Raw genomic sequence first — 21,265 nt, 5'->3', positions numbered from 1 at the left:
GCCTGGGGAAACAATTTCTTTGTTACACCCCCCCCCCCATTAAGACCACAGAGACCCGCATATTGCACTTGGCTGTTATATTTGCGTAAAGCCGGGAAGAAAAAAAACAGCAGGGACAGTGGTAGACTGAGCTCACTGGCAGTAGAAATCCCATTTCTGAAAAAGAGAAAGGAAAACAGTGGGGAGAAAACCAGCGGTCACACACACCACAAAGGATCTAGTGATTTTAGCAAAGGCTGTGGCGGCAGGGGCCAGGTTTGGCCAAACGCGTGCAATGCAAATTAGCCCAGAGCCCCTTAATCTTTGCGCCGCTCAATCTGACAGGGACTTAACAATCACTCCCCATTTTACAGAGGAGAAAACTGAGGCAGGGACTTTGTCCCAGCACACACAGCTACGCTGCCGGGGAGCCAAAGGCAGGAGAATCTTTACTCATTATCCCAACCCCAGGGTCCTCCCTCTGGATCCCCGCCAGCCCCCAAGACACTCACATCTGTCTTCACATCGATTTTGCCAGGTTTCAGGGTCTGGTCCTCACGTACAACACTACTGGGGAAATAGCCCAGGCGAGCAGCTAAATCTCCATAGTAATCTCCCTGAACCTGGAGAGGAAAAATTCAAAGCCAGGTCTGGGAAGATGGCAAACTCATTCCTATTGAAGACCATAGCACTTTTCTTCTTCCTGATCTCCAGATGGTTGGCTCCATCCCTGTCGCTCAGACCTCAGCTTACAGTCACTGCATGGCAGCCCTCCCCGACCACCCGAAGTAGCCACCGAGTCAATGTGTATTAATTCTCAGAGGAGCACATATTTGCTGATATTTTTGGATGGCCTGTCTCCTTCTATTAGAATAAAAGGGATCATTCACTGTTGTATCTTCAGGGTCGGGAACAGAGCCTGGCACTATAGTGGGTGCCCGATGATTGCTCAACAAGGTAAACACCAAGTAGATCACAATACCCCCTCTCCCCTCACCCCTGCCAAACTACTTCAGTCCACCCCCTCAAATTTTCCCTTTGGGTGGAAAATTAGGTCATACTCCCACCCCACCCCCATATCCTTTCCTCTTCTGTTCTCTGAAGACTCACACTGCCTCCCCAGAAGAGCCGCCCTCGGCCCTTCAGCTTGGAGAAGACATACACGACTTGGCCCCTGTGTATGGTCAAGAAACGGCAGTCGGGAGCCACGTAGTCCTGAAGGGCCACAGCCATGGAGATAGGGTCTGGGGAAGGAAGAGAAGGGAATGACAGCACCCTCCACATGGGCTGGCCACCCCAGCCCCCAGTCCCCAGCTCTTACAGCTGCATTCCTCATCAGCACACAGCTTGCGGTCAGCCAGCTTGGGCATGGCGCGGCCCCCGACACTGGGCCCCAGGAGGGCAGACAGCAGAATGATGACAACAAGGAACACTGGTGACCCAGCCATCATGGGCTCTGAGCAAGAAAGTGATCGAGGAGGAAATGGGGTCTCTAATTTCCTTATGCCCTCCCTCTCTCCAGCAACACAAGGAAACCTGTGTTCTCCGTGCTTTCTCCGCCCTTAACTAGTCCCAAATTTCGCCCACAACATGGAGAGGCTGCTACCCAGCCAGAACCATTTCAAGGATAGGGTGAGGGCTGCCTGCCCAGGAAAATGCCCAGATAGGCCCAAAGCAGCCCAGGCCACTCCAAGTGCCAGCCACCCCCCACCCCCTCAACAATACAGGTTGAGATATTCAATTCCATCTTCTCTTAAGGCTGCTTGGGTACCTGGGCCCCTTCCACGAACAGAAACAGGGAGCTAGTACAGAAAACTACCTTGGAATTTCCTGTGCTTGAGGACAGAACAAGGCAGCCTTTTGATCGCCAGAAACAGACCCCACCCTCAAGGACCAAGTATTTTATGCTGGATCTTAAGGCTAGTAATGCCCTCCCATAATCACTATTTATCTTCCCAAGGCACTTCCTGACTGGGTGACCTGGGCTAAGCAATTTTTCTGAGAGCCTCGCCTACTCCTCTGTAAAATGGGGATCAGGAAAGCAAAGTCATTCAGAGTACTCAGCACATAATTTTTATCTTATTAACTCAAATGGACACTCTGCATCACCTTAAGAGGGCTGTTATAACCCCTCGCCATGGAAATGGCAGGGAGAGCCTTCAGAAACTTGCTCAAGGTTAGAGCCAGAAGCAGAAAGGCCAGATCTGGCTCCAGGCCCACACCTGTCAGAGTGTGGAGCTGTGGAGCTGTCTGTTGCCCAAGGTCAGGAGAAAGTGGGGGGAGGGGGATCCGAACTCAAGTCTCAACCTCTAAAACTGTTTCCAATAGATCTCCGTGCCCAGGTCATTCTCCTGGGTGGCATCTCCCGTCCTCGAGCATTCTTACCTTTGGCCTCGAGTCCAAACTTTTGTGAGGGGGAAGTAAATTGGGCTTGGGGGTGGGGCAGAATTCAAGGTCAGAGCCTGGACCTCAGCCATCTCTGTGCCCTCCAATACCCAGCACCGCCACCATGGACAGGAGAAACTGCTCTGCTCCAAAGCCACGTCCAATGACCACCGTTCCTTGATCACCTGGGACTGTTGCCAGCCCTACCACCCCAGCTGTCTTATCAGAACATAGTATTTGCAGTTGGCTTGTGTATTTCATTCACCACTGTGTCCTGTGCCGAGAACGGTAGGTACACGGCAAGTCTTTGCTGAGTTTATAGTGTTTCCTGAGTGCCTGGCAGCAGTGGGTGTGTGTTTGGGGTAGTGGTGTGTACTGACAGTAAGGACCGAAGTACTAACATACAGGAACTCTTCCCTTACAGGAGAAGAAAATGAAGCTTGGAGTCGGGACATCCACTGCTCCTGGGGAACAGCTAGGGAGTACACCAGGCAGACAATAAAAACCAGGATCTGTGGTTGCCAGAGTGGTGGGCAAGATGTTTCCATTTGCCATCGGCAATAAAGACTTGCCTTAGTGGAGACAAGGATTCCTTTCTCCCTTCAGTCTTTCAGATCCTAAAGGAGAGAGACTGTATTTGGTGCTGTAAGTCTTTATCACTGCAAATGCTGATGTTCCTCTTTAATAGAAAAGAGCAGACAGAACAGAAGCAAGCTTGGGATGAGAGCCTCCACAGACAATGACCAGACAGTACTGAACACTGGCTTCAGATACTCATTTCTATGGTCAATTTTCTACTGGCAAATGATCTCGTTTTTCTATGTGCATGGCGTAAGAGTCTTAAACACCACATGTATGTATTTTTTAGTCCATGAAAAAAATCGCCAGGGGTGTCTCATTAAGCATCTGATTTCATTCAGCTCCTAATCTCAGGACCCTGAGATCGAGCCCCAAGTCGAGCTCCCTACTCAGCTGTGAGTCTGCTTGTCCCTCTCCCTCTGTGCCCTCTCCCCATTCTCTCTCAAAAAAATAAATAAAATCTTAAAAAAAATTTTTTTTCCAGATGAGGTGTGTAAGAGACTGCTGAAGAAGATCCCTCCTTTGATCTCCCTTCTTACCCATAGCTTCAGCTGGGTTATGTGACTGTCCAATCAGAAATTCCTTTTCCTAGACTCCCCTGCAGCCCCGGGACTGGAGGGCATGGTTCAGCCACCTGGCCGAGGCTCCTGGCTGGCAGATTGCCAGCAGGGAAGATTAGCGCTGTTTGAAGTGGCCACACCCTTTGTGCCTGGTCAGTGGCTTCCCATGTGGGAAGGGCACTTCCACTCCTTCCTGAAGGCCGGACTGCACCTCAATCAGAGACCGCAAACCTCAACTCAAGTGTCTCAAGCCCAGGATACCCCTCCTTCTATCCTTCCAATGAGTTCCTGAGCATCCAGTTCCCTTCCTTTTTTTCCTGAAGTATCCAGCATGGTTTCTGGAGCCTGTCACTATGACAGAGGCATTCTTTCTGAAGATTCAAAAAAGGCATAGAAAAACCTCTTTCTTGACACTCTTATCATGTTAGGAAAAAAACATACGAATCTACAAAATGAATAGTGTGCCCTTAAATTTAGGTGGCATCCTTGCATAGTACACGACCTGCCCAACTGTACATGGCATTTGGGGTTTCCATTTCCAGCTCTGAATGCTCAAAGGAGACAAAAGAGGAATTTTTCCAAACTGGTAAAGATGCCTAAAGCTTAGACAAAGTTACCACACTATTCTGTGTTTCCCCAGGGTTGCAAACCCCAACATGCTAAGAGGTCCAGACACCCAGAATATTCTGACGTGTAAGAAAAGAAGGCACAGAGCATAAGAAAATAAAAATGACAAATGGTTGTGAAAAACCAAACCTCAAAAAAACCACTTTAATTCCGGCCTAACAGCGCCAGGTGCAATGTCTGGGGACAGACTCTGGGTACAATGCTGTGTGGCGACCACTCACTCACACACGGCTCTGAGAAGGCCCCCAAGGGGGACTTACCTTCAGGGGGCTGAGCCAAGGGGGGGAAGGGGTGGCCCCAGAACAGGGGGCAGGGGCAGGCAGGGGGAAAAGGTGCTACTTCTTGGCAAAGGAGATCTTCATGGCATTGTTTTGGGTGATCTTGAAACCCTGCAGTGCGTCCCGAGCGGCCCCTGCCTGGACCTCATTGTCAAACTCCACAAAGGCAATGTCATGCCGCCCAGGGACCAGTCGGACCTCCTTGAAGCCAGGGAACCTGAAAGAAGGGAACAGATCTCAGGGAGCCAGACTCGGCATCTCCCCCAAATGTTCTGGCATTGGGAGCGTAGAGGCCAGGGATGCTGCTGAACATCCCACAATGCACCACGGGTGATGATAATCCAGCCCCCAGATGCACACAGTGCGAAGTGGAGGAACCTCAACAGAAACAAGTACACGCAAGACAAACGTGTCATTTAGGGAAATATTTTAACGTGAACACCTATGCCTTTGTAACCTACAACTTAGATCAAGAAACAGGACGCATGGGGCACCTGGGGGGCTTAGTCAGTTAAGCATCTGCCTTCGGCTCAGCTCATAATTCCGTGGTCCTGGGATCGAGCCCCAGATTGGTCTCCCTGCTCAGTGCCTGCTTCTCCCTCTGCCCCTCCCCCTGCTTGGGCTCTCTCTCTCTCTGCCTCAAAGTCTTTTAAAAATAAAAATAAATTTTTAAAAACTTAAGAAAAAGAAACAGGAGGGGTGCCTGGGTGGCTCAGTGGGTTAAGCCTCTGCCTTCGGCTCAGGTCATGATCCCAGGGTCCTGGGATCAAGCCCCGCATAGGGCTCTCTGCTCAGCAGGGAGCCTGCTTCCCTTCCTCTCTCTCTGCCTGCCTCTCTGCCTACTTGTGATCTCTATCAAATAAATAAAATCTTAAAAAAAAAAAAAAAAAGAAAAAGAAAAAATAAAGAAACAGGACACTGCCCCCCATGTCCTTCCCCAATCATAACCCACCCACCCTGTTCCAGGAATAACACTACCCTTTTTACGATCCACTGTTCCTCTCATTTCCCTGTTTTCTTCCCTAACTTCCTTCCCCATTGGGCAACCATGCTCACGGTTGCTGGGTACACTTTCTTCTGCCGCTGTTCTTACAAAGTACGTATTGTTTTACAGAAGGATATACGTGTGGTACTGTTTTTTTCTGTCTTACGGAGTTTCGCAAAATTCCCTGTCGGCACCGTCACAAAGAACCACCCGTGCTGCTCTGTTCCTCCGGCTTGCCCCAGAGCAGACCACAGCCGAGGAGCACGTCTGACCTCTCCCATCTCCCCAATTCCCCAGCAGCCTGAGAAATGAGGTCCATCCACACCACACCCCTTAGGACTTGTCTTTTTTTTTTTAAGATTCCATTTATCTATTTGACAGAGAGATTTATTTATTTGACAGGCAGAGAGGCAGGCAAGGGGGTGGGAAGCAGGCTCCCCTCCGAGCAGAGAGCCCAATGTGAGGCTCGATCCCAGGACCCCAAGACCACGACCTGAGCCGAAGGCAGAGGCTTGAGCCACCCAGGCGCCCAGAACTTGTCTTAAGAGTATCTTTAGGGGGCGCCTGGGGGCTCAGTTGGTTAAGCATCTGCCTTCGGCTCAGGTCATGATCCTGGAATCCCAGGATAGGGCTCCCTGCTCAGCAGGGAGTCTGCTTCTCCCTCTGACCCTCCCCTGCCTTGTGCTCTGGCTCGCTCTCTCAAATAAATAAAACCTTCCAACTGCTAGGTACCACCTCACCATTATTTTATATGCACCTAGCATTTTTCTGATTTAGAGACTGCAAAGTGGCGGCCCAGGGGCTCCCCCACCCCTCACGAAGTCAAAGAAGGTCCCACACTGCTATGCCCTAAGCTTGCCACTACCGCACCTCCTTGGCCATGGGCCTGGCCTCAGTTTCCACATTTTAGGCCTCCAGTCACTGTCCTGTCTGCAAATCCCAAGCTGGCTCAGGACGCCACCAGCCTGGACATGGTGCCATCTCCTGGCCATTGCCCTCTGGCCCGTGCCCAGCACCCAGCCCCACTTACTGGTTGAAAAGCATGGACAGCATGAGTTCGTTGGTCTCCTCGGGCAAGTTGGTAAGGAATAAGATGTGATTTGGTGGGTTTTCTGAAAGCTGCAAGGGAGTGACAGAGCCATGAGTCTAGTGCGGTACCTACTGCCTTTCTGTTTCCCAGCACCGCCCTGCTTGAATTCTTTCTGAGCCCTTCACCTGACATCCCTGAGATTGCCTGTCTATACCTCCTTGCCCCCAGCAGGAAACAAGCCACAAAGAGCACTGCTGTAGCCATCAGCAGGCTCCCTGCAGTTCACCGAGTCTGACTAGGTTCTGGTCGCCCCTCCAGCCTCACCCTGACCACCTGAAGCTCCGCCCCCATAACCGAGCCCCAACCCGTCCCTGTCCTTTCCCTTCGCACGTCCCAGCTATTTATGACACCCAGGAGAAGGAGACACTTACAGGCTGGGCAGGCGGCATCTGGCCCGGCATAAGCTGCTGTGGGGGCAGGGCCCCTGGCGGGATCTGGCCAGGAGCCAGGCCTGGGGGCGGGATCATGCCCGGAGGCGGCATGTAGGGAGGCTGGCCGGGCATGTGGTGCATGATGCGGGGTGCCTGGGTCATCGGGGGCATGCCCTGCAGAGAGAGGACGGCAGGGCTGAGCGGGGCAGGTGTGACGTCAGCAGGAGGCAGAGAGAGGAACAGAGCTCGTCGGTGTGAAAGCCACCAAGGAGAGAGCCCAAGGCACCCATGGAGACAAAGGTCACCAGAAGGAAAATGGATGGAGCAAAACCTACATGAGCACAGGCTATACTTTTCCTTACAAAAACTCACCTGGGTGGGGGAAGACACCTGCAGAGAGAGAACAGACAGTGGAAGGCAGAGTGGGAGGGGATGGGCAGGGCAGATGCCGATTGAGACGGGAGGCGTGGTGGGGAGAAGGGAGCCAGGCCGAGGGAGCACAACTCCGACCCCCAGAGGAGATGGGGCGGCCAGAGCGGGAACCACAGCTGAGGACTCAAAGGTGGACAAAAAGCTGGGTGCAGAAGAGGGGAGCGGGTCAGAGCAGGGAAGCAGGGCCATAACACCACCCCACTGCTGAGGCCAGACAGAAAGGGAGCTGGCATTGGCGAAAGCCAGACAAACAGCGTGTGACCCAAGCAGCAGAGCCAACGTGGAGATCCCAAAGTAAGGCGAAGACTTTTCTGAAGTATCTTGTGCTTTTCTCCATTCTGTTAAGAAAACAGGATGTTTCTACTTCTCGGGCCATCACGAAGGTCATGAAGAGATTTTCCTGTTTCCTTCTAGAAGCTTTATTGTTTTAGCTGTCACACTAAGGTCTATGATTCATCTCAAATTAACTTTCATAGCTGAGGTAAGACTAATACTTTGCCTCATAAATATGGACCAATTGGTCCAGCACTGTTTATTAGGGGGAAAAAAAAGTCCGTTTACCACTGGACCTTGTTGGAGCCTTTACTGGCTGAGAAAGCCTGTGTGGACCTTTTCTGGACCCTCTTCTGCAACCTGGTCCATCTTCCTCCCCAACATCACATTACCTTGATGACTGCAGTGCCCCCCCACCGTTTTATTCTCCTCTCCCGCCTTGCCTTGCCTCTCCGCACACCTGTGGAAATGGACCGCCAATGTCCCCCAAATTCCTGCTGGCGTTTTGACTGGATTTGTGTTGCGTGTTAGACCAATCTGGAGGACTGGCATCTTAAGTTTTGAGTCTCCCATCCATTTGCTGAGTTCACCTCCCACTTCTCTCTGTGATAGTCTATACTTTTAATGGGTGGTTTCTGCACACCTTTCGTTACATTTAATCTTGAGGTATTTTCAAATTTGGAGTCTACTTGTTTGTTGCTAGCACAGAGAAATAAAACTGATTTCTTCCACACTGATCTTCTCTCTGGCGAGCCTGCTAAATTAAATTCACTAATTAATCCAAAAAAGTTGGTTCATGGCTTCCTCTCGATTTTCTGCACAGACATTAAGACACAGACAACAAGGTCAAGGGGAGAAAGAAACTAAGGGACAGACACACAAGAGTAAGAAAGCTTCTGCAAAACAGTCAGACAAGCATGGAGGCACTTCCAAGTGCAGACATCACCCAGCTGTGCTATCCCTCAATGAGAGGCGAACAAGTTCTAGAAGGAAATGGAAAGGGAGCCAGAACCCCAAGGGGAGCCCTCCCTGCCCCGACTGTGCCCACATGCCAGGCCATAAGGCTAAGGCAGGCCTGATGGAGAGAGGGCAGCATCTCTTGGCCCTGGCTTACCGGAACAGGCCCCTGGACAGCCCCCACCACAGGGGTGGCTGCCCCACCCTGCACAGCCTTCTTGGCTGCTGGGGTTTCCTGGCTCTTGGGCTTCCTCTTCTCCCGCTTGCGGTCCCGCTCCACAAAGGTGCCCTTCATCTTAGCAATGATATCGGAGTCAGTCTTTGCATACTGAATGCGCTGCCAAACAGAGAGCAGAGGGTGAAGAGCGTCGATCTCAAGGCCTAATTGCCTGGGTGCAAAAGCAGACCTTTACCAGCAGCTCAGTGAGTCCGGTTATTGAAATCGCATGGCCTCAACATCCTCATCTAAAAATGGGGACTGTGGAGATTTCCCACTTGAAAAGATGACCATAAGGCCTGAATGAGTTTCAGTGCTTGGAACAGTAGCTGGCACACAGTAAGTGGGTTGCTGGGATTTTGAAGGGAATATGGGACAGTACTGAGCATCGGGTCAAAGGCAGAAATCCGAGGAAACAGGGCCAGGATAGGAACATTATGCGGGGAAGGGGTGGTTCCAATCACACAAGAGTTCAGACCTCCAGAGGTGCTTGAGTGACTCAGTTGTTAAGCATCTGCCTTCGGCTTGAGTCATGATCCCAGAGTCCTGGGATCGAGCCCCACATCGGGCTCCCTGCTCAGCGGGAAGCTTGCTTCGTCCTCTCTCACTCCCCCTGCCTGTGTCCCCTCTCTCACTGTGTCTCTCTCTATCAAATAAATAAAATCTTAAAAAAAAAAAAAAAAAAAAAAAAAGTTTACACCCGCAGGCTAAAGCTCATTCTCAGCAGATTATGGAGACCCTCTACTCTGGGGGTACAGCAATGAGCCCATCAGACAAAGGCCCCGCTCTCATGCTGTACGGAAAGAGAATGAAGAAAAAGATTAAAAAGTGTCTGGCTCAGAGCATGTGACTCTCAATCTCAGGGTTGTGAGTTCAAGTCCCAGGTTGGGCATGGAGCCTACTTAAAAAAAAAAAAAAAAGAAGATACGAATCAAAAATTTCAGAGTGTGGCTAAGAGAGGCCTCAGTGAAGTGACACTGGTATAGAAAGGGAGGGAGGGAGGGAGGGAGATCCAAGGAGGGAGTGAGCAAATTTCACTGGTGTGCTGGAGGCAGCCCTGAGGCCACAGGTGGAGAAGAGCCTGTGGGGAGCAGGGGTCCAAGCAGAGACCAGGAAAGCCATGGGAGAGGAGGAAGAAGCAGGCCGCTGTGAAGGTTCCAAAGGCCAGACCGGCTTGACAGACTCCTGGACAGAACTCTACTGCCAGGGGGCGCCTGGGTGTCTCAGTGGGTTAAAGCCTCTGCCTTCAGCTCAGATCATGATCCCAGGGTCCTGGGATGGAGCCCCAGATGGGGCTCTCTGCTTAGCAGGGAGCCTGCTTCCCCCTCTCTCTTTGCCTGCTTCTCTGCCTACTTGTGATCTCTCTGTCAAATAAATAAATAAAGTCTTAAAAAAAAAAAAAAGTGTCTGAAATGCTCTAAGCAGTGATCTGGGGAGCAGGGGAGGAGGACTGACCCAGTAACATTATGGTCTTTATACTTCAAGAGCGAATTCCCAGCTGCCCCAGAAAAGCCATGTAAGATGCAGCAAATCTGGGCTCACGCCCAGAGGCGACAGCAGGCAAACCAGTGCACCATCCACACAGAGGGGAGAGTTCCAGGCTACCTCACCGCTCCCGGGGCCCACTGTCTTCCACGGGAGGTGACCTGCCTGGGACCTGGACATACCAGCATTTGCTGTTCCCTCCCCAAGGGAGTTGGTTCAGGGAGGCATGTTCCCATCAGGTGAAACTCAGATGATAGAGGGATAAGGGAAAGGGCCCCAAGAACAAAAGATGGCTGCCAGCGATCCGACAGGAACGCTAGTACAGGGCAGCCACTTTAAGCCATTCTCCACCTTCCAAAATGCAGCCCCCTGGCTATGCACATGGTCTCTTGAACCCCAATCTACCCATTTCAACCCATTCACGGCCCCCACCTGGTCGGGGCTGAAGCTCCTGCACATGCAGTCTCCCCTAAACTCCGGCTTCTAATCCATGCTCCCCAACAGCCAGAGGCATCTCCCTAAACACTTCCAAGGCTCCCCAGCACCCCCACCCCATGCTCACCCTTCTCTCCAGCCAAACCAACTTGACCCACTTCCTCGACTGCAGATGCTCTCAGTTATCTAACACCTTCTTCCCTGCCTTCCCTAGCTAGTCCTTCTCCTTTGAGTCTCACATCTAGAAAGCCTTCTCTGGACCCCCAGACTGGGTCAGGTGTGTCCCCTAAGCTCCCCAACATCTGTGCACTTCCCCTATCCTGCTCCTGACTCCTCTGGGTCGTCCCCACCTGAGGTCTGCAAGGGCAGAGCTGGGGGCTCCCTCGGTCACTGGGTACCCCACCGCTGGCTCCAGCACAAAGAACAGTGAATGCTGACAAATAGCCAGAGAGACTCCCGACTTCAGGGGACCAGACTACAGGGGACCAGACTACGGGTGACAAGAGGTCCAGACCCACCCAGTCTGCCACAGCACTCACCATGGGCTTGTCGTAGAAGGGGAAACCCTGCATGGAGCGCAGGGCGTTGGTGGCACTGCTGACCTCCTTGAAGATGACAAAGGCCTGGCCCCTCATCTTCAGGCTTCGGGAAACTAGGATATCCAGGATCTGGCCAAACTGGGAGAAGATGGCATACAGGGACTTCTTCAGCTCTGCAGAGGGAAAAAGGAAAGGCCCATGGGTGACTGGAAGTCTTGGTACCTGTCCTGGGGGCTGAGATCCTTTTTCAGAGCCAAGTGAGGCCCAGAAGGAAAACCATCAGCCACCTGACACAATGTCACAGGTCAGGAACCCCTCAAGGGCCAGCAGTACGAGCAGCAGCCAAGAACACTGGGGTGAGTTGTGGGGGCTCCTCTGAGAGCACGGAGGGTACCGGTACCTCCCCCTGCTTGATGAACAGGAGACCCACGTAACAAAGGGCCTATGACAAATGCTCAATAAATGTGAGCATGCTTTTTCTGGTCACTGGCACCTTGACCCAGGTCTGGGTGAGGTAGCCCTGGCCAACTTCTCCAACCTCGTTCCCCCACACTCCACCCCACTCTCCTACTCCCAGTCATGCTGGCCTCACAGCCCTTTCCCAGGCCAGGACACGGATGCTGCCTCAGGACCTTTGCCCAGACTACTGCCTCCACCACAAAAACCTTTCTCCTGTTGTGTCCACAGCTGTCTCCTTCTAGTCAACCAGGTCTCAGTAAGTGTTCCCACTTCAGAGGCTTCCCCCTGACCATCCCGTCTTAATTAAGGTGCCCTGTTGCCACTCTCCCCACTCCTCGTACCCTACTTGCTTTTCCTTTGCAGTCTTGCCCACCTCCTGACCTCGGATGTTCTTACTGGTTTAGTGATCCTTAACCACGAGCCCTTCCCACTTGCGTACTGCAATACTCCGCGCAGACTTTAGCGGCCACCCATCTCCAAAAACATTTGCGTGAGTAAAGATACCATTATATGTTTTACGGAAAAAAACTTCACCAAATTCTCACAACCACTTCATGAGATAGTGACCGTAACAGTCTTAATTTTACTAAATGGAAACAGATGCTCAGAGGATTATCAGGGGCTCTGGAGTGCCCCGGAGGTACTGGGAAGCTACAGAGAGGTACCCAAGTCCATCTGAACCCCACACCACTGCATCTAACAAACGACCACACTTGACAGGGCGCCTAGCTGGCTCAGCTGGTTGCACGTCTTTCTTCGGCTCAGGTCCTGATCCCAGAGTCCTAGGATCGAGCCCAGCATTGAGCTCCCTGCTTGGTGGGGAGCCTGCTTCTCCCTCTCCCACTCCCCTCACTTGTGTTCCCTCTCTCATTGTGTTTCTGTCAAATAAAATCTTAAAAAAAAAAAAAAAAAAAAAAAAAAGTCACTCCCCTGGAATCTGGGCCTCTCTCCCTTCTCCCCTCTTGCCCACTCAAGTTCAGTCTCCATACATCATCCTCACACCAGACTGTGTCCCTCACCTGGCTCCCAGACGGCCTCAGGACAAAGTCTAACGGCCCACCGCCCACAAGAGGCCAGGAACCTTCAGTGTACTACTCACTGGAGGGTTCTCCCTGGACACAAGCCTCCGTCACACAAAACTAGTTGTTATCTCCAGAATGCCCCAGGGTCTCTTTGGCCGTTAGATATCTGCCCATGTTGGTCCAGGTTCGGAACACTTTTCTCCCTCACCACAACATACACACAGCTTCCTCTACCTGGAAGGCTTCTCTGAGAAGGAACAAATGCCTCTGTCCAGGTGCCCCACTGGCTGGGCACCATACTCTAAGAGCACATACAGGGGACTTACATGGCTTGTCTGGTTTTCTTCGACGGTAACTTTATTGGCAACCTCAAACTTAATCCCAGCAAACTCCTTTGGTTCTCCCTGAGAATTTTCTTTTTTATTCGCCCTCCCCCAAGACTTTTCTTAAGGGGGTAAGAGACAAATTTTACTCAGCCCTTACTAACAACTGGATACCATATAAAGAAGCACTGCATAGATGATGTTTGGCCCAGGTAATCCATGCAACGTCCATGCAAAGAAAAGTACCAGGACTTTGTTCAGTTTTCAGATATAGAAAATGAAATTCAATAAAGGTGATAAAGGAAATGGAAAAAAATACATCGAATGTCAAGAATCGAGTTCTTAAGCTGAATTCCACGCTGGTGGCCTCAACCCCTTTATCTTGCTGTGTGGCCTTGGGAAAGTCACATCACCCCTGAGTCTGGTTCCTAATCTGAGAAAAAGGTGTTATAGCTCCTTCCTGAAGGGCTGTTGGGAGAATTTAAAGTAGTAAAAATGTACATATCAGTACCCGATGATGGTGTTAGCAATGTTACTATAATTCCGTCTCCTTTTGGAAATCAGACACCTCCATCGTGGGCTGATCACTGAGAATACCACCGTGACCAAGACCATCCCAGCGCTTACCCTCATGGAGCTCCCAGATCAGTGCAGACAATCCCATAACAGCCCAGAACAATCAGGGCTTGAGAGGGACATGTCCAAGGCCTATGGGAAGTCAGGGGCAGGCAACTGAGCGGTAAGGGGACGCCAAAGGGTTCTTGGAGGAGTCCTGTGAGCTGAGACGTTCAGGGATGAACCACAGTGACCAGGTTAATGGCTAGAGCGTTAAGATGGACTGCAGGAGCGTTAAAGACACAAAAAGCAGCGTGTGCAAAGGCTGAAGGATTAACCGATAGTTTGGCTGGAGAAGGCGAAGGAAGAGACGTGAATGCGGGGGATGGAAGAAGGGGCCGGCTCCTGCGAGGTCACCTGGAGTCTGGCCTATCCCCAGAACTCACCATCCTTCTTAATCTTCTCGTTGAGATTGTTGATATAAATAGTGTGGTTGGGGCGGGTCTCGGGAACTGCCATGGAGAGGTGCCGAGGTAGAGCTGAAAGAAGGAAAAAAGGTAACTTCAGCCCTGGGTTTCTCCAAATCCTGTCCCAAAGCGGGCTTAACGGGCTGCTCAGGGATCTTACTTCCAGGAGGAAGTGAGGAGAGGCGAGAAAGCGGCACAGCTCGGAAAACAAAGCGAAAGCGGGACCCTGCTTCTCCTCCCCGCGTGGTAGAGGGAACCCTCTAGAGGTCTACTACGAGTCCCAAGATGCTCTACGTGAACCAGTAGGCGGGGCGTCCTAAGTGGCGAATCCCATTGGCCTAGGAGCTCAAAGGGCGGCCCAAGAGAAAAACCCGGATGTAAGAGCCAGTTAAGTAAAGAGACGACTCTGAAGCGCCCTAACCTCGCGCAGCGGGAAGATAGTTTCCCCACACGAGGCGCAAGAAGGCCCAGGAGGCGAACGCTCCCCTGGCCTGGCGTCGATGGCCGCCGTCGCCCAAGATTACTCACCTACAGAGCCGCAGCTCCTGCAAGTGTCGCCGCGTAGGTTTCTGAGCGTCGACTACAAAAGCTTCCTCTCCTGGTCCCGCCTTTGCCTTTCTGCAAGCCAATCCCGCGCAGAAACTCAGTAGCTTGACCAGTCAGAATCAACCTCGCCCCTGGGCCCAAATCTGGCCAATCAAAACGACATTTGGGTTCCCGCCTCGGCAGAAAAACCCCGCCCGACCCGTCCTGAGGGTCTAGGGACCAATCAGCGAAGGCCCACCCCCTCACGCGCTTCTGACCAATGGGGAAGCCGCTCGCCCTTGGGCAGCTTCCGGTGGCGGTCCTTTGAAAGACTCTCCAACACCCCCCCCACGCCCCGCCTTCTCTCGTTACGTGGCTCTCTAGGGATGGGCGCGAGTCGCGAGTCCCGCCACGTGATAAGGGATAATGTGTGCTGCGGCTGCCATTTTGCTGGAAGGGGAGGCGCGTTTACTTTTTGTCTCCGTCATTTATCCCGGCGGTATCGCGGTTCTTAGCGTCCTCTGATCTCTGAGCCTTCCCCAACCTAGAGAGCTTTTCCTTTCGCGCTCTGATTCCAGGACCTTCTCCACGACTAAGCCATCCTCCCTGCCAGGTGTCCTTTTGATGTCTTGACCTCTGTTTTATCAAGGTCAGCTCCAAGGTTCCGAACTCGGGCGTGGGATGTGAGGGGTTACAGAGCCTGAATTCTCTGGTCTTTAGCCCTGGGCTCCAAATTCCCGCCGTTTAGGCGCCCCACCCTAGAGCCAAGCCTTGATTCCCGAGTTTCTAAAACTCGCCTGGGATAATACAGTAACTCTTAATTAAATTCCTCTCCGAGCCTTGCAACCCAGCCCCAAACCACAAATCTAGTTCCGGATAAGGGATCCGCCCTGTTAACCCCTGCTTCCATTGTTCCAAGTGTCATTCCTTGTCCTTTCAGGCCCACTCTTCACCCAAGTTCTGGAACTCCACGCTAAAACTTTCAGAACGTCCATGCCTGCAACTAACTCATTTTTAGAGTATCCATCTGGCCCCGATTCTTGATCTTCCAGCACTTGCATGTCATAGACCCCAAAATGATTTCTCGATGTTCTCCCCTGGTAGACCCCCCAGCCCCTCCACAAACCCTTGTTCCCCAAACCCCCATCACTCCACTTCCTCTACCCCCAAATGTCCCCAATTTAGCTTTTCCACCTCCCTCAAGTCTCCAGGCCCCTATCCCCCCACCCCCACCCCCACTGCCACCTCCACCCCCTGTCAGGGGGCTGGCTCCCCCTCATGTCTTTGGCCTAGAGAAGAGCCAGCTCCTGAAGGAGGCCTTAGAGAAGGCTGGCGCAGTCCCCAGGAGCAGAGATGACGTGAAGAGGCTCCTGAAGCTGCACAAGGACCGGTAGGGTGTCACCGAACCACCTGTCCCCGGGTCATTTCAGCTGTCTTCTCTTGGGGTTTCCTATTTCCTCAAGGTCAAAAACCTCAGCTCCCTGCTTAGACCCATGCAGGGCACGCCTTCTGCAAAGAGGAGAAATCTTGCCCCCACAGGCACCTAGTCCAGGGGCTGGGACAGATCCCTCCCTCACCAGTGACAGCCCAAAGTGGTGAGAGCTATAGTAAGGGAGTCCCGGGGGTGGTCCTGGCCAGACCTGGGGGTTAGTGGGGACTGAGAGCTGTCCCAGCTGTGATGAGGAGAATTAACGCCTGTGCAGAGGCACAGGCTGAAATGAAGAGGTGTTCTTTTCCAGGATCTGCAAATATTTCTTCAACTGGATGGGGGAGGTGGAAAACGTGGAGTTCCACAGGTGGACAGGAGCTAGATCACACAGGGCAGGGGCACCGCGTGGAGGGAGGCAGACGATCCTGAGGGCAGCGGGAGCTGCAGAAGGGCTTTGCACAGAGAGGGAGGCTACCTGTGGGGACTGGAGGTGGTGAGACAGTCAAGGGGTCCAGGAGGAAGCTGGAGCCCCCAGAGATCCAGGTGGGAGAGGGCTAGATCCGGCCTGGGGCTGTGGTGACCTGGTATAACAAGGAGTGAGTTGCCCAGACTCACGGAAGAAACTTCCAGCTTTCTGGACAAGTTTATAATCCGTTTGGTTAGGACGTTTGTCGGGCACTATTCTCAGTGTGTTTAAGCATTTATTTCATTGGGTTAGTGATTCTGTAAGATAGGAACTATGGTTATGTCATGTTCCCGATGAGTAAACTGAGGCTTATGAAGGTGGTTACTTCGCCACAGCACTTAGAGGAACCCAATCTGCACTCTGGCAGCAGGCCTCGGTGCCTTTAACCACTGTGCTGTGTTACCATCTTCCATCAGGACAGTGCTCCAAACTGGGAACCGGGAGCTTTGGGGTTACCCCACCCCCATCAGCCTTGCTCTTTCACTGGCCTTGGAACAGAAATACTGGATAAGCATGTTGCCCAGCCTCTCCTGAGTCCTGGGGCTGTATTGGCTCAAAATCTTATACATGACTTCCCCAAGGGTGGGGCTGGGCAGGCCTGCAAGGGCTCATTATCCGGCTGATCTCTTAGGCTTGGAGTGTGGTCTTACATGGTTCTCCTCAAGGCTGGGTTAAGGGATTTTCATCCTCATTGAATAGGCTTGAGAAGGGGGAAAAAAAAAATCACAGGAAGGGTTTGGGTAAACAGTCACCCGCCTTCAAAAAATTTCCTCTAATAAGTCCATTTTCCTGGCTCCAAGTTGCAAAGATTGTGTACATCTGTTCTTTGCCCATACAACAACAGAGAGAAGGAGCAGGGAGCAGCAGGTAGAAGGAGGATTCCCACTGAGCAGATGAGGATGCGGAGGCTTGGGAAGGGACAAGTGGCTCATCAGGGGAGAGGGAAGTCAGCATCAGAGCCTCGAGCTGCCCTCAGGCCTTAGGACAGGCAGACCTGGGTTTCTCTCCCCATTCCTCAACACTCCACTTTCAATCGCACCTCAAGGCCAGGGGGTGGGGAGGTTGGGGGGTAGATCTAGGAGCTGAGCTGGTTCCTGTGCGACCTGAGCTGGTTCCCATGTGACCTGAGCTCGCTCTGATTCAGTTTCAGAAATGACTTACAATGGATCCTCTTCTGTGCAGACGTGCCGTCCCTCATCCAGGAAGGCCCTCAGTACGTGTGCTCTGATCTGGGACTCCCACCCCACTCTGCCTTTGCTGTGTGCTTCCTGAGGGCCACTCTGTAGGGAGGGAGGCATGGGTTTGTCCCAGGCGTCTTGGAAGGAGGTGGAGGGGAGGGAAAGGGGGGCTGGAGGGTGGGGTCCTGGGTGCATACGCAGTGAACTGTTGGAATGAATGGGCAAGCGAGTAAGTAAGTGAATAGTCTTTATCTTGGACTCCACTTGGCACCTCCTCCTGGAAGCCCAGGTGACCTCTCTCCCCACCTTCCTGCCCTCCCTGCAGCCCACCAAGCCTGGGGAAAGGGAAACTCCCCCAGCACCAGCACAGCACACCAGTTCCTTACACTCCAGCTTCTGGGGGCAGAGGGGGCTTGGTAAAGACATGACTTAGGGGTGGAGGGACTGGGCCTGTCTCTCCCCAGGTGCGGGCTGGTGGCCTTGTGGATGGCAGGCACACTCCTGGCACCACCCAGCGGCATCCCCTTGGAGAGACTTGTGGAGATAGCCATGAAGAGAGGCTACACGGCCCAGGGAGAGATGTTCTCTGGTGAGTTGGGGGCACGGGGGTCTTAAGCCAGTCCTGCGAGGGGACCCTGTTCCAATCCTCTGGCCCTTCTCCCCCACCCAGTAGAATATTAGGAGGTGGACCCTGGAGACAGGTTGTCTTCATTCCGAGCCCAGCTCTGCCCCCTCCTGCTGGGTGACAGTGGACAAGCAGCTTACCCTCTCTGTGCCTCATTTCCTGCATTTATCCAGAGAGGTGGCGGTTGCAGTGCTCATCAGAGGTGCTGATCCCCAGTTATCCTCTGGCTTACAGCCAGGCACACAGTGATCCTTCTGTCTCTGTCACCCCTGCAGTGGCCGACATGGGCAAGCTGGCCCAGGAGGCACTGGGCTGCCAGGTGGAGCAGCTCCATGGTGGCCTGGGCGGTCCCAACAGAGCCCGCGTCCTGTGGCACCTTGTCTCTGGGCATCCCCTGCTCATCCCGTATCCCAGGGCCCTGAAGGGAGCTGGGTGGGGAGGGAGAAGGGTGGGTCCCAGGGCCACACTGCAGCTTTGGCCTTAACCCCCTACACCAGCTACGATGAGGATTTCAACCACGAGCCGTGTCGTAGGAAGGGCCACAAGGCCCACTGGGCAGTGAGCACAGGTGGGTCTCCCCTCCCATACTCCTGTGTGCTCCCCCTGTTTGTCCCCAGCACCCCCCCAGCACCCCACACTCTCAGCCTGACACCGGCATGTCTCCTGTGCTCAGGGCAGGGACCAGGGCTGGCCTGTCCCCGTCCCCACAGGATACTTAGTTAGGGACCTGGCAGGCAGCAGGTGCCTCAGTATCTGCCAATCAGGGTTTCCACAAACGGAAGCTCAGAGCGCAAACTTTAGGATTTGGGCTCCACAGTGGGTCCAGCCACCTCCTGGCTCTGTGACTCTGGGCTTTCCTTCCTCCATCTGAAAATCTGGGCGACGGTAGCAAAGCATATAAAGGTCCGAATGGGGCAGGCACACTGCATGTGTCAGTCAGCGTCAGCCTCGATCGGCCTCAACATCCTCATTACCCCACCCCACCCCACCGCCTGCATGTTGGGTGGCCTGGGAGGCTGCCCCATGCCTGGGTCCGTGGCCTTGGCTCCTCTGAGCCTTCCTTTACTAGACAGCAGGAAACCACTGGGTGACGATGCCCACTCTATTGAACGCCCCTTCCCCTCCCTGTGCTAATGGCCTGGGACCAGACACCGTAGGTCCAGTCCCAGCCCAGCTGTGTGCCCGCGGCCCCGCCAGCCGCTCAGGGATGCATGGAGGCAGCACCCATACCTTCCGTGAAGGGCAGTGGGGGGAGCTCGATGAGTCCCGGCATGGAGTCAGCGCGCCCCCCCGCTCACAACTTCCCCTCTCTTCCCAGGGGTTCTGCTGGGCGTGCGGGCTGTGCCGCACCTCGGCTACTCTGAGGACCCCGAGCTGCCAGGTCTGTTTCACCCGGTGCCCACCACGCCCCACCAGCCACCAGCCCTGCCAGAAGAAGGCTCCGCAGGAGCCGTCTACTTTCTCTCCAAGCAGGGCAAGAGTTGGCATTACCAGCTGTGGGACTATGACCAGGTCCGGGACAGCAACCTCCAGCTGACGGACTTCTCACCCTCAAGGGCCGCCGACGGCCGGGTGTACATGGTACCTGCTGGCGGAGTGCGGGCCGGCCTCTGTGGCCAGGCCCTGCTGCTCAGACCATGGGACTCCAGCCCCTAGCCTGCCTCAGCCCTGGGCCGGGCTGACGGGGTCCCGGCCACAGCTTGGCTTTGTCACCATGAGAAGAGTGCCCCGGTTTCTCCCTTTGCAAGAGCTCACGGATGTGGGCCGTGTTCCCCAGGACCTCCAGCCAGAGACCCTCCACGCAGAGGCCCCCTGCCACCCCAGTCCGTCTAGTCCCAGTCCCCTTCTCTCACGCCCACCCTGCAGTATCGGGCTTCTGATGCATGGCTGGGATCCAAGCCAGGAGCCAGTCAAACAAGCTCCCTCTCCAGGAAAGAGACTCACCGGAGGCGGCCTGCAGGTCCTGCCTGTCTGCCCCACCCCGATGTTGCATCCAGACATTTCTTTCTGGTGACCAGCCTCCTCTCTCTGGACACCTGCAGAAGCCTTCTCACTGCACCGCTTGCCGCCCCCCTGCGTCCATTCCCGTAGAGCCTAGGATGCCTTGCCTTTCAAAATACAAACCAGGTCTTACCACGTACCTCGGCAGAATCTTCCAGCAGCTCCTTATTGCTCACAGGACAGGGATTAAACTCTCCCAGCCCCAGCTCATCTAGCCACACTGGCCTTCCAGGTCCCCAGAGTGTCCTACTCCCCTGCACCCAATCCTCTGCTAAGGATAACTCCTTAATTCTCTATTTTGGCTCATCTTTCTCTTAATTCTCTATTTTGGCTCATCTTCCTTGGGAAGACTCCCTAGCCTCAGGCATGGCTCCTCCCCCACCTTGCCTTCTGGCTTAGAAACACACAGAAAGTGCTAACATGTGCCAACCCCTTTGCCCATTTTAACTCCTCAGATTCTCCATGTAAGGAAGGGACTAGTTCTTCCTCCATTTTACAGGTAGAGAGACTGAGGCCCGGAGAAGTGTGTGAGGTCTGGCTTGAGGTCATGGCTGGCTAGTGGCAGGGCCAGGATGCAAACTGGTAGTTAGTCGTTGTACAGATGTGGGTGGAGAAAGAGGTTCCTGATTGAACAAAGACCCGTCGCTCCCACTCTGAAAGGGGAGGAGCAGGTCTGTCTTGGTCCCATGTACTCAGTGCCGGGCAAAGGGTCTTGTTTAGAGATGCTGTCCATTGCGGTGTTTCTCCCCTGAAGAGAGCACCCCCGCCCTCACGCCTCGGACCCCACAGTTGGCACTGTCCAGTGTGCTGTCCTGGGAGGCCCTGAGGGCGCAGCCGGGAGCTGTCCCACTTATGAGTCTGTTCCCCACGTTGTCCAACACAGAGAGAGGTTAGAAGAGCAGCGGCCAGGTGAACTCAGACTGAATGATCCCATGACCCCACCCAGCACCGACAGTGAAACCGGGAGCCTGGAGCCCACACACCCCAGATGCGAAAGAAAAAAATCCACAAAGCTGATTCTGT

At 53.6% G+C, this 21,265-nt stretch overlaps 3 protein-coding genes across 6 annotated transcripts; 1 reads left to right on the top strand and 2 right to left on the bottom strand.

The window, feature by feature from the left end:
* Positions 1-60: 60 nt before the first annotated feature.
* Positions 61-1,519, bottom strand: LOC111161364 (melanoma inhibitory activity). Of its 2 annotated transcripts, XM_022524970.1 has the most exons (4): positions 1,301-1,519; positions 1,090-1,223; positions 492-602; positions 61-156 (listed from the first exon to the last, which is right to left on the bottom strand). In XM_022524970.1, exons 1-4 carry the CDS (start codon positions 1,428-1,430, stop codon positions 133-135), a joined length of 399 nt encoding a protein of 132 aa, XP_022380678.1. In that variant the 5' UTR covers positions 1,431-1,519; the 3' UTR covers positions 61-132. The 2 variants fall into 2 exon arrangements, with proteins under 2 accessions (XP_022380678.1, XP_022380676.1); XM_022524968.1 differs by lacking the exon at positions 61-156 and having other exon boundaries at positions 163-602; positions 1,301-1,433.
* A 2,724-nt stretch (positions 1,520-4,243) lies between these two features.
* Positions 4,244-14,588, bottom strand: LOC111161361 (small nuclear ribonucleoprotein polypeptide A). 2 transcript variants are annotated; one of them, XM_022524963.1, is made up of 7 exons: positions 14,547-14,588; positions 13,998-14,090; positions 11,193-11,365; positions 8,674-8,853; positions 6,855-7,028; positions 6,424-6,512; positions 4,244-4,625 (listed from the first exon to the last, which is right to left on the bottom strand). In XM_022524963.1, the coding sequence occupies exons 2-7, from the start codon at positions 14,068-14,070 to the stop codon at positions 4,466-4,468; spliced, it is 849 nt and encodes a 282-aa protein (XP_022380671.1). In that variant the 5' UTR covers positions 14,071-14,090; positions 14,547-14,588; the 3' UTR covers positions 4,244-4,465. The 2 variants fall into 2 exon arrangements, with proteins under 2 accessions (XP_022380671.1, XP_022380672.1); XM_022524964.1 differs by lacking the exon at positions 14,547-14,588 and adding an exon at positions 14,179-14,251 and having other exon boundaries at positions 4,259-4,625.
* Positions 14,589-15,016: 428 nt separating this feature from the next.
* On the top strand, positions 15,017-21,259 carry LOC111161500 (chromosome unknown C19orf54 homolog). Of its 2 annotated transcripts, XM_022525199.1 has the most exons (7): positions 15,031-15,192; positions 15,484-15,933; positions 17,583-17,651; positions 18,081-18,205; positions 18,517-18,646; positions 18,739-18,809; positions 19,560-21,259. In XM_022525199.1, exons 2-7 carry the CDS (start codon positions 15,620-15,622, stop codon positions 19,895-19,897), a joined length of 1,047 nt encoding a protein of 348 aa, XP_022380907.1. In that variant the 5' UTR covers positions 15,031-15,192; positions 15,484-15,619; the 3' UTR covers positions 19,898-21,259. The 2 variants fall into 2 exon arrangements, with proteins under 2 accessions (XP_022380906.1, XP_022380907.1); XM_022525198.1 differs by having other exon boundaries at positions 15,017-15,933.
* The last annotated feature ends 6 nt before the right edge of the window (positions 21,260-21,265 follow it).

The sequence above is a fragment of the Enhydra lutris genome, unplaced genomic scaffold, assembly GCF_002288905.1.
Source record: "Enhydra lutris kenyoni isolate GAN:26980312 unplaced genomic scaffold, ASM228890v2 scaffoldscaffold85, whole genome shotgun sequence".
Classification (NCBI taxonomy): domain Eukaryota; kingdom Metazoa; phylum Chordata; class Mammalia; order Carnivora; family Mustelidae; genus Enhydra; species Enhydra lutris.
This window is presented reverse-complemented; position numbering and strand designations above follow the sequence as displayed.

Bases quoted from the DNA above. Each gene is read 5' to 3' on its own strand.
- LOC111161364 (XM_022524968.1), bottom strand. From the start codon at position 1,430: ATGATGGCTGGGTCACCAGTGTTCCTTGTTGTCATCATTCTGCTGTCT. The intron at 1,224-1,300 runs GTAAGAGCTGGG...TTCCTTCCCCAG, and splicing joins TGCTGATGAGGAATGCAGCT to ACCCTATCTCCATGGCTGTG. The intron at 603-1,089 runs GTGAGTCTTCAG...TTTCCTCTCCAG, and splicing joins GGCTCTTCTGGGGAGGCAGT to GTTCAGGGAGATTACTATGG.
- LOC111161361 (XM_022524963.1), bottom strand. From the start codon at position 14,070: ATGGCAGTTCCCGAGACCCGCCCCAACCACACTATTTATATCAACAAT. The intron at 8,854-11,192 runs GTGAGTGCTGTG...TCTGTTTGGCAG, and splicing joins CCTTCTACGACAAGCCCATG to CGCATTCAGTATGCAAAGAC. The intron at 6,513-6,854 runs GTAAGTGTCTCC...ACTCCCTTGCAG, and splicing joins AGATGCCGCCTGCCCAGCCT to CTTTCAGAAAACCCACCAAA.
- LOC111161500 (XM_022525198.1), top strand. From the start codon at position 15,620: ATGATTTCTCGATGTTCTCCCCTGGTAGACCCCCCAGCCCCTCCACAA. The intron at 15,934-17,582 runs GTAGGGTGTCAC...GCTCTGATTCAG, and splicing joins CTGAAGCTGCACAAGGACCG to TTTCAGAAATGACTTACAAT. The intron at 18,206-18,516 runs GTGAGTTGGGGG...TCACCCCTGCAG, and splicing joins CCAGGGAGAGATGTTCTCTG to TGGCCGACATGGGCAAGCTG.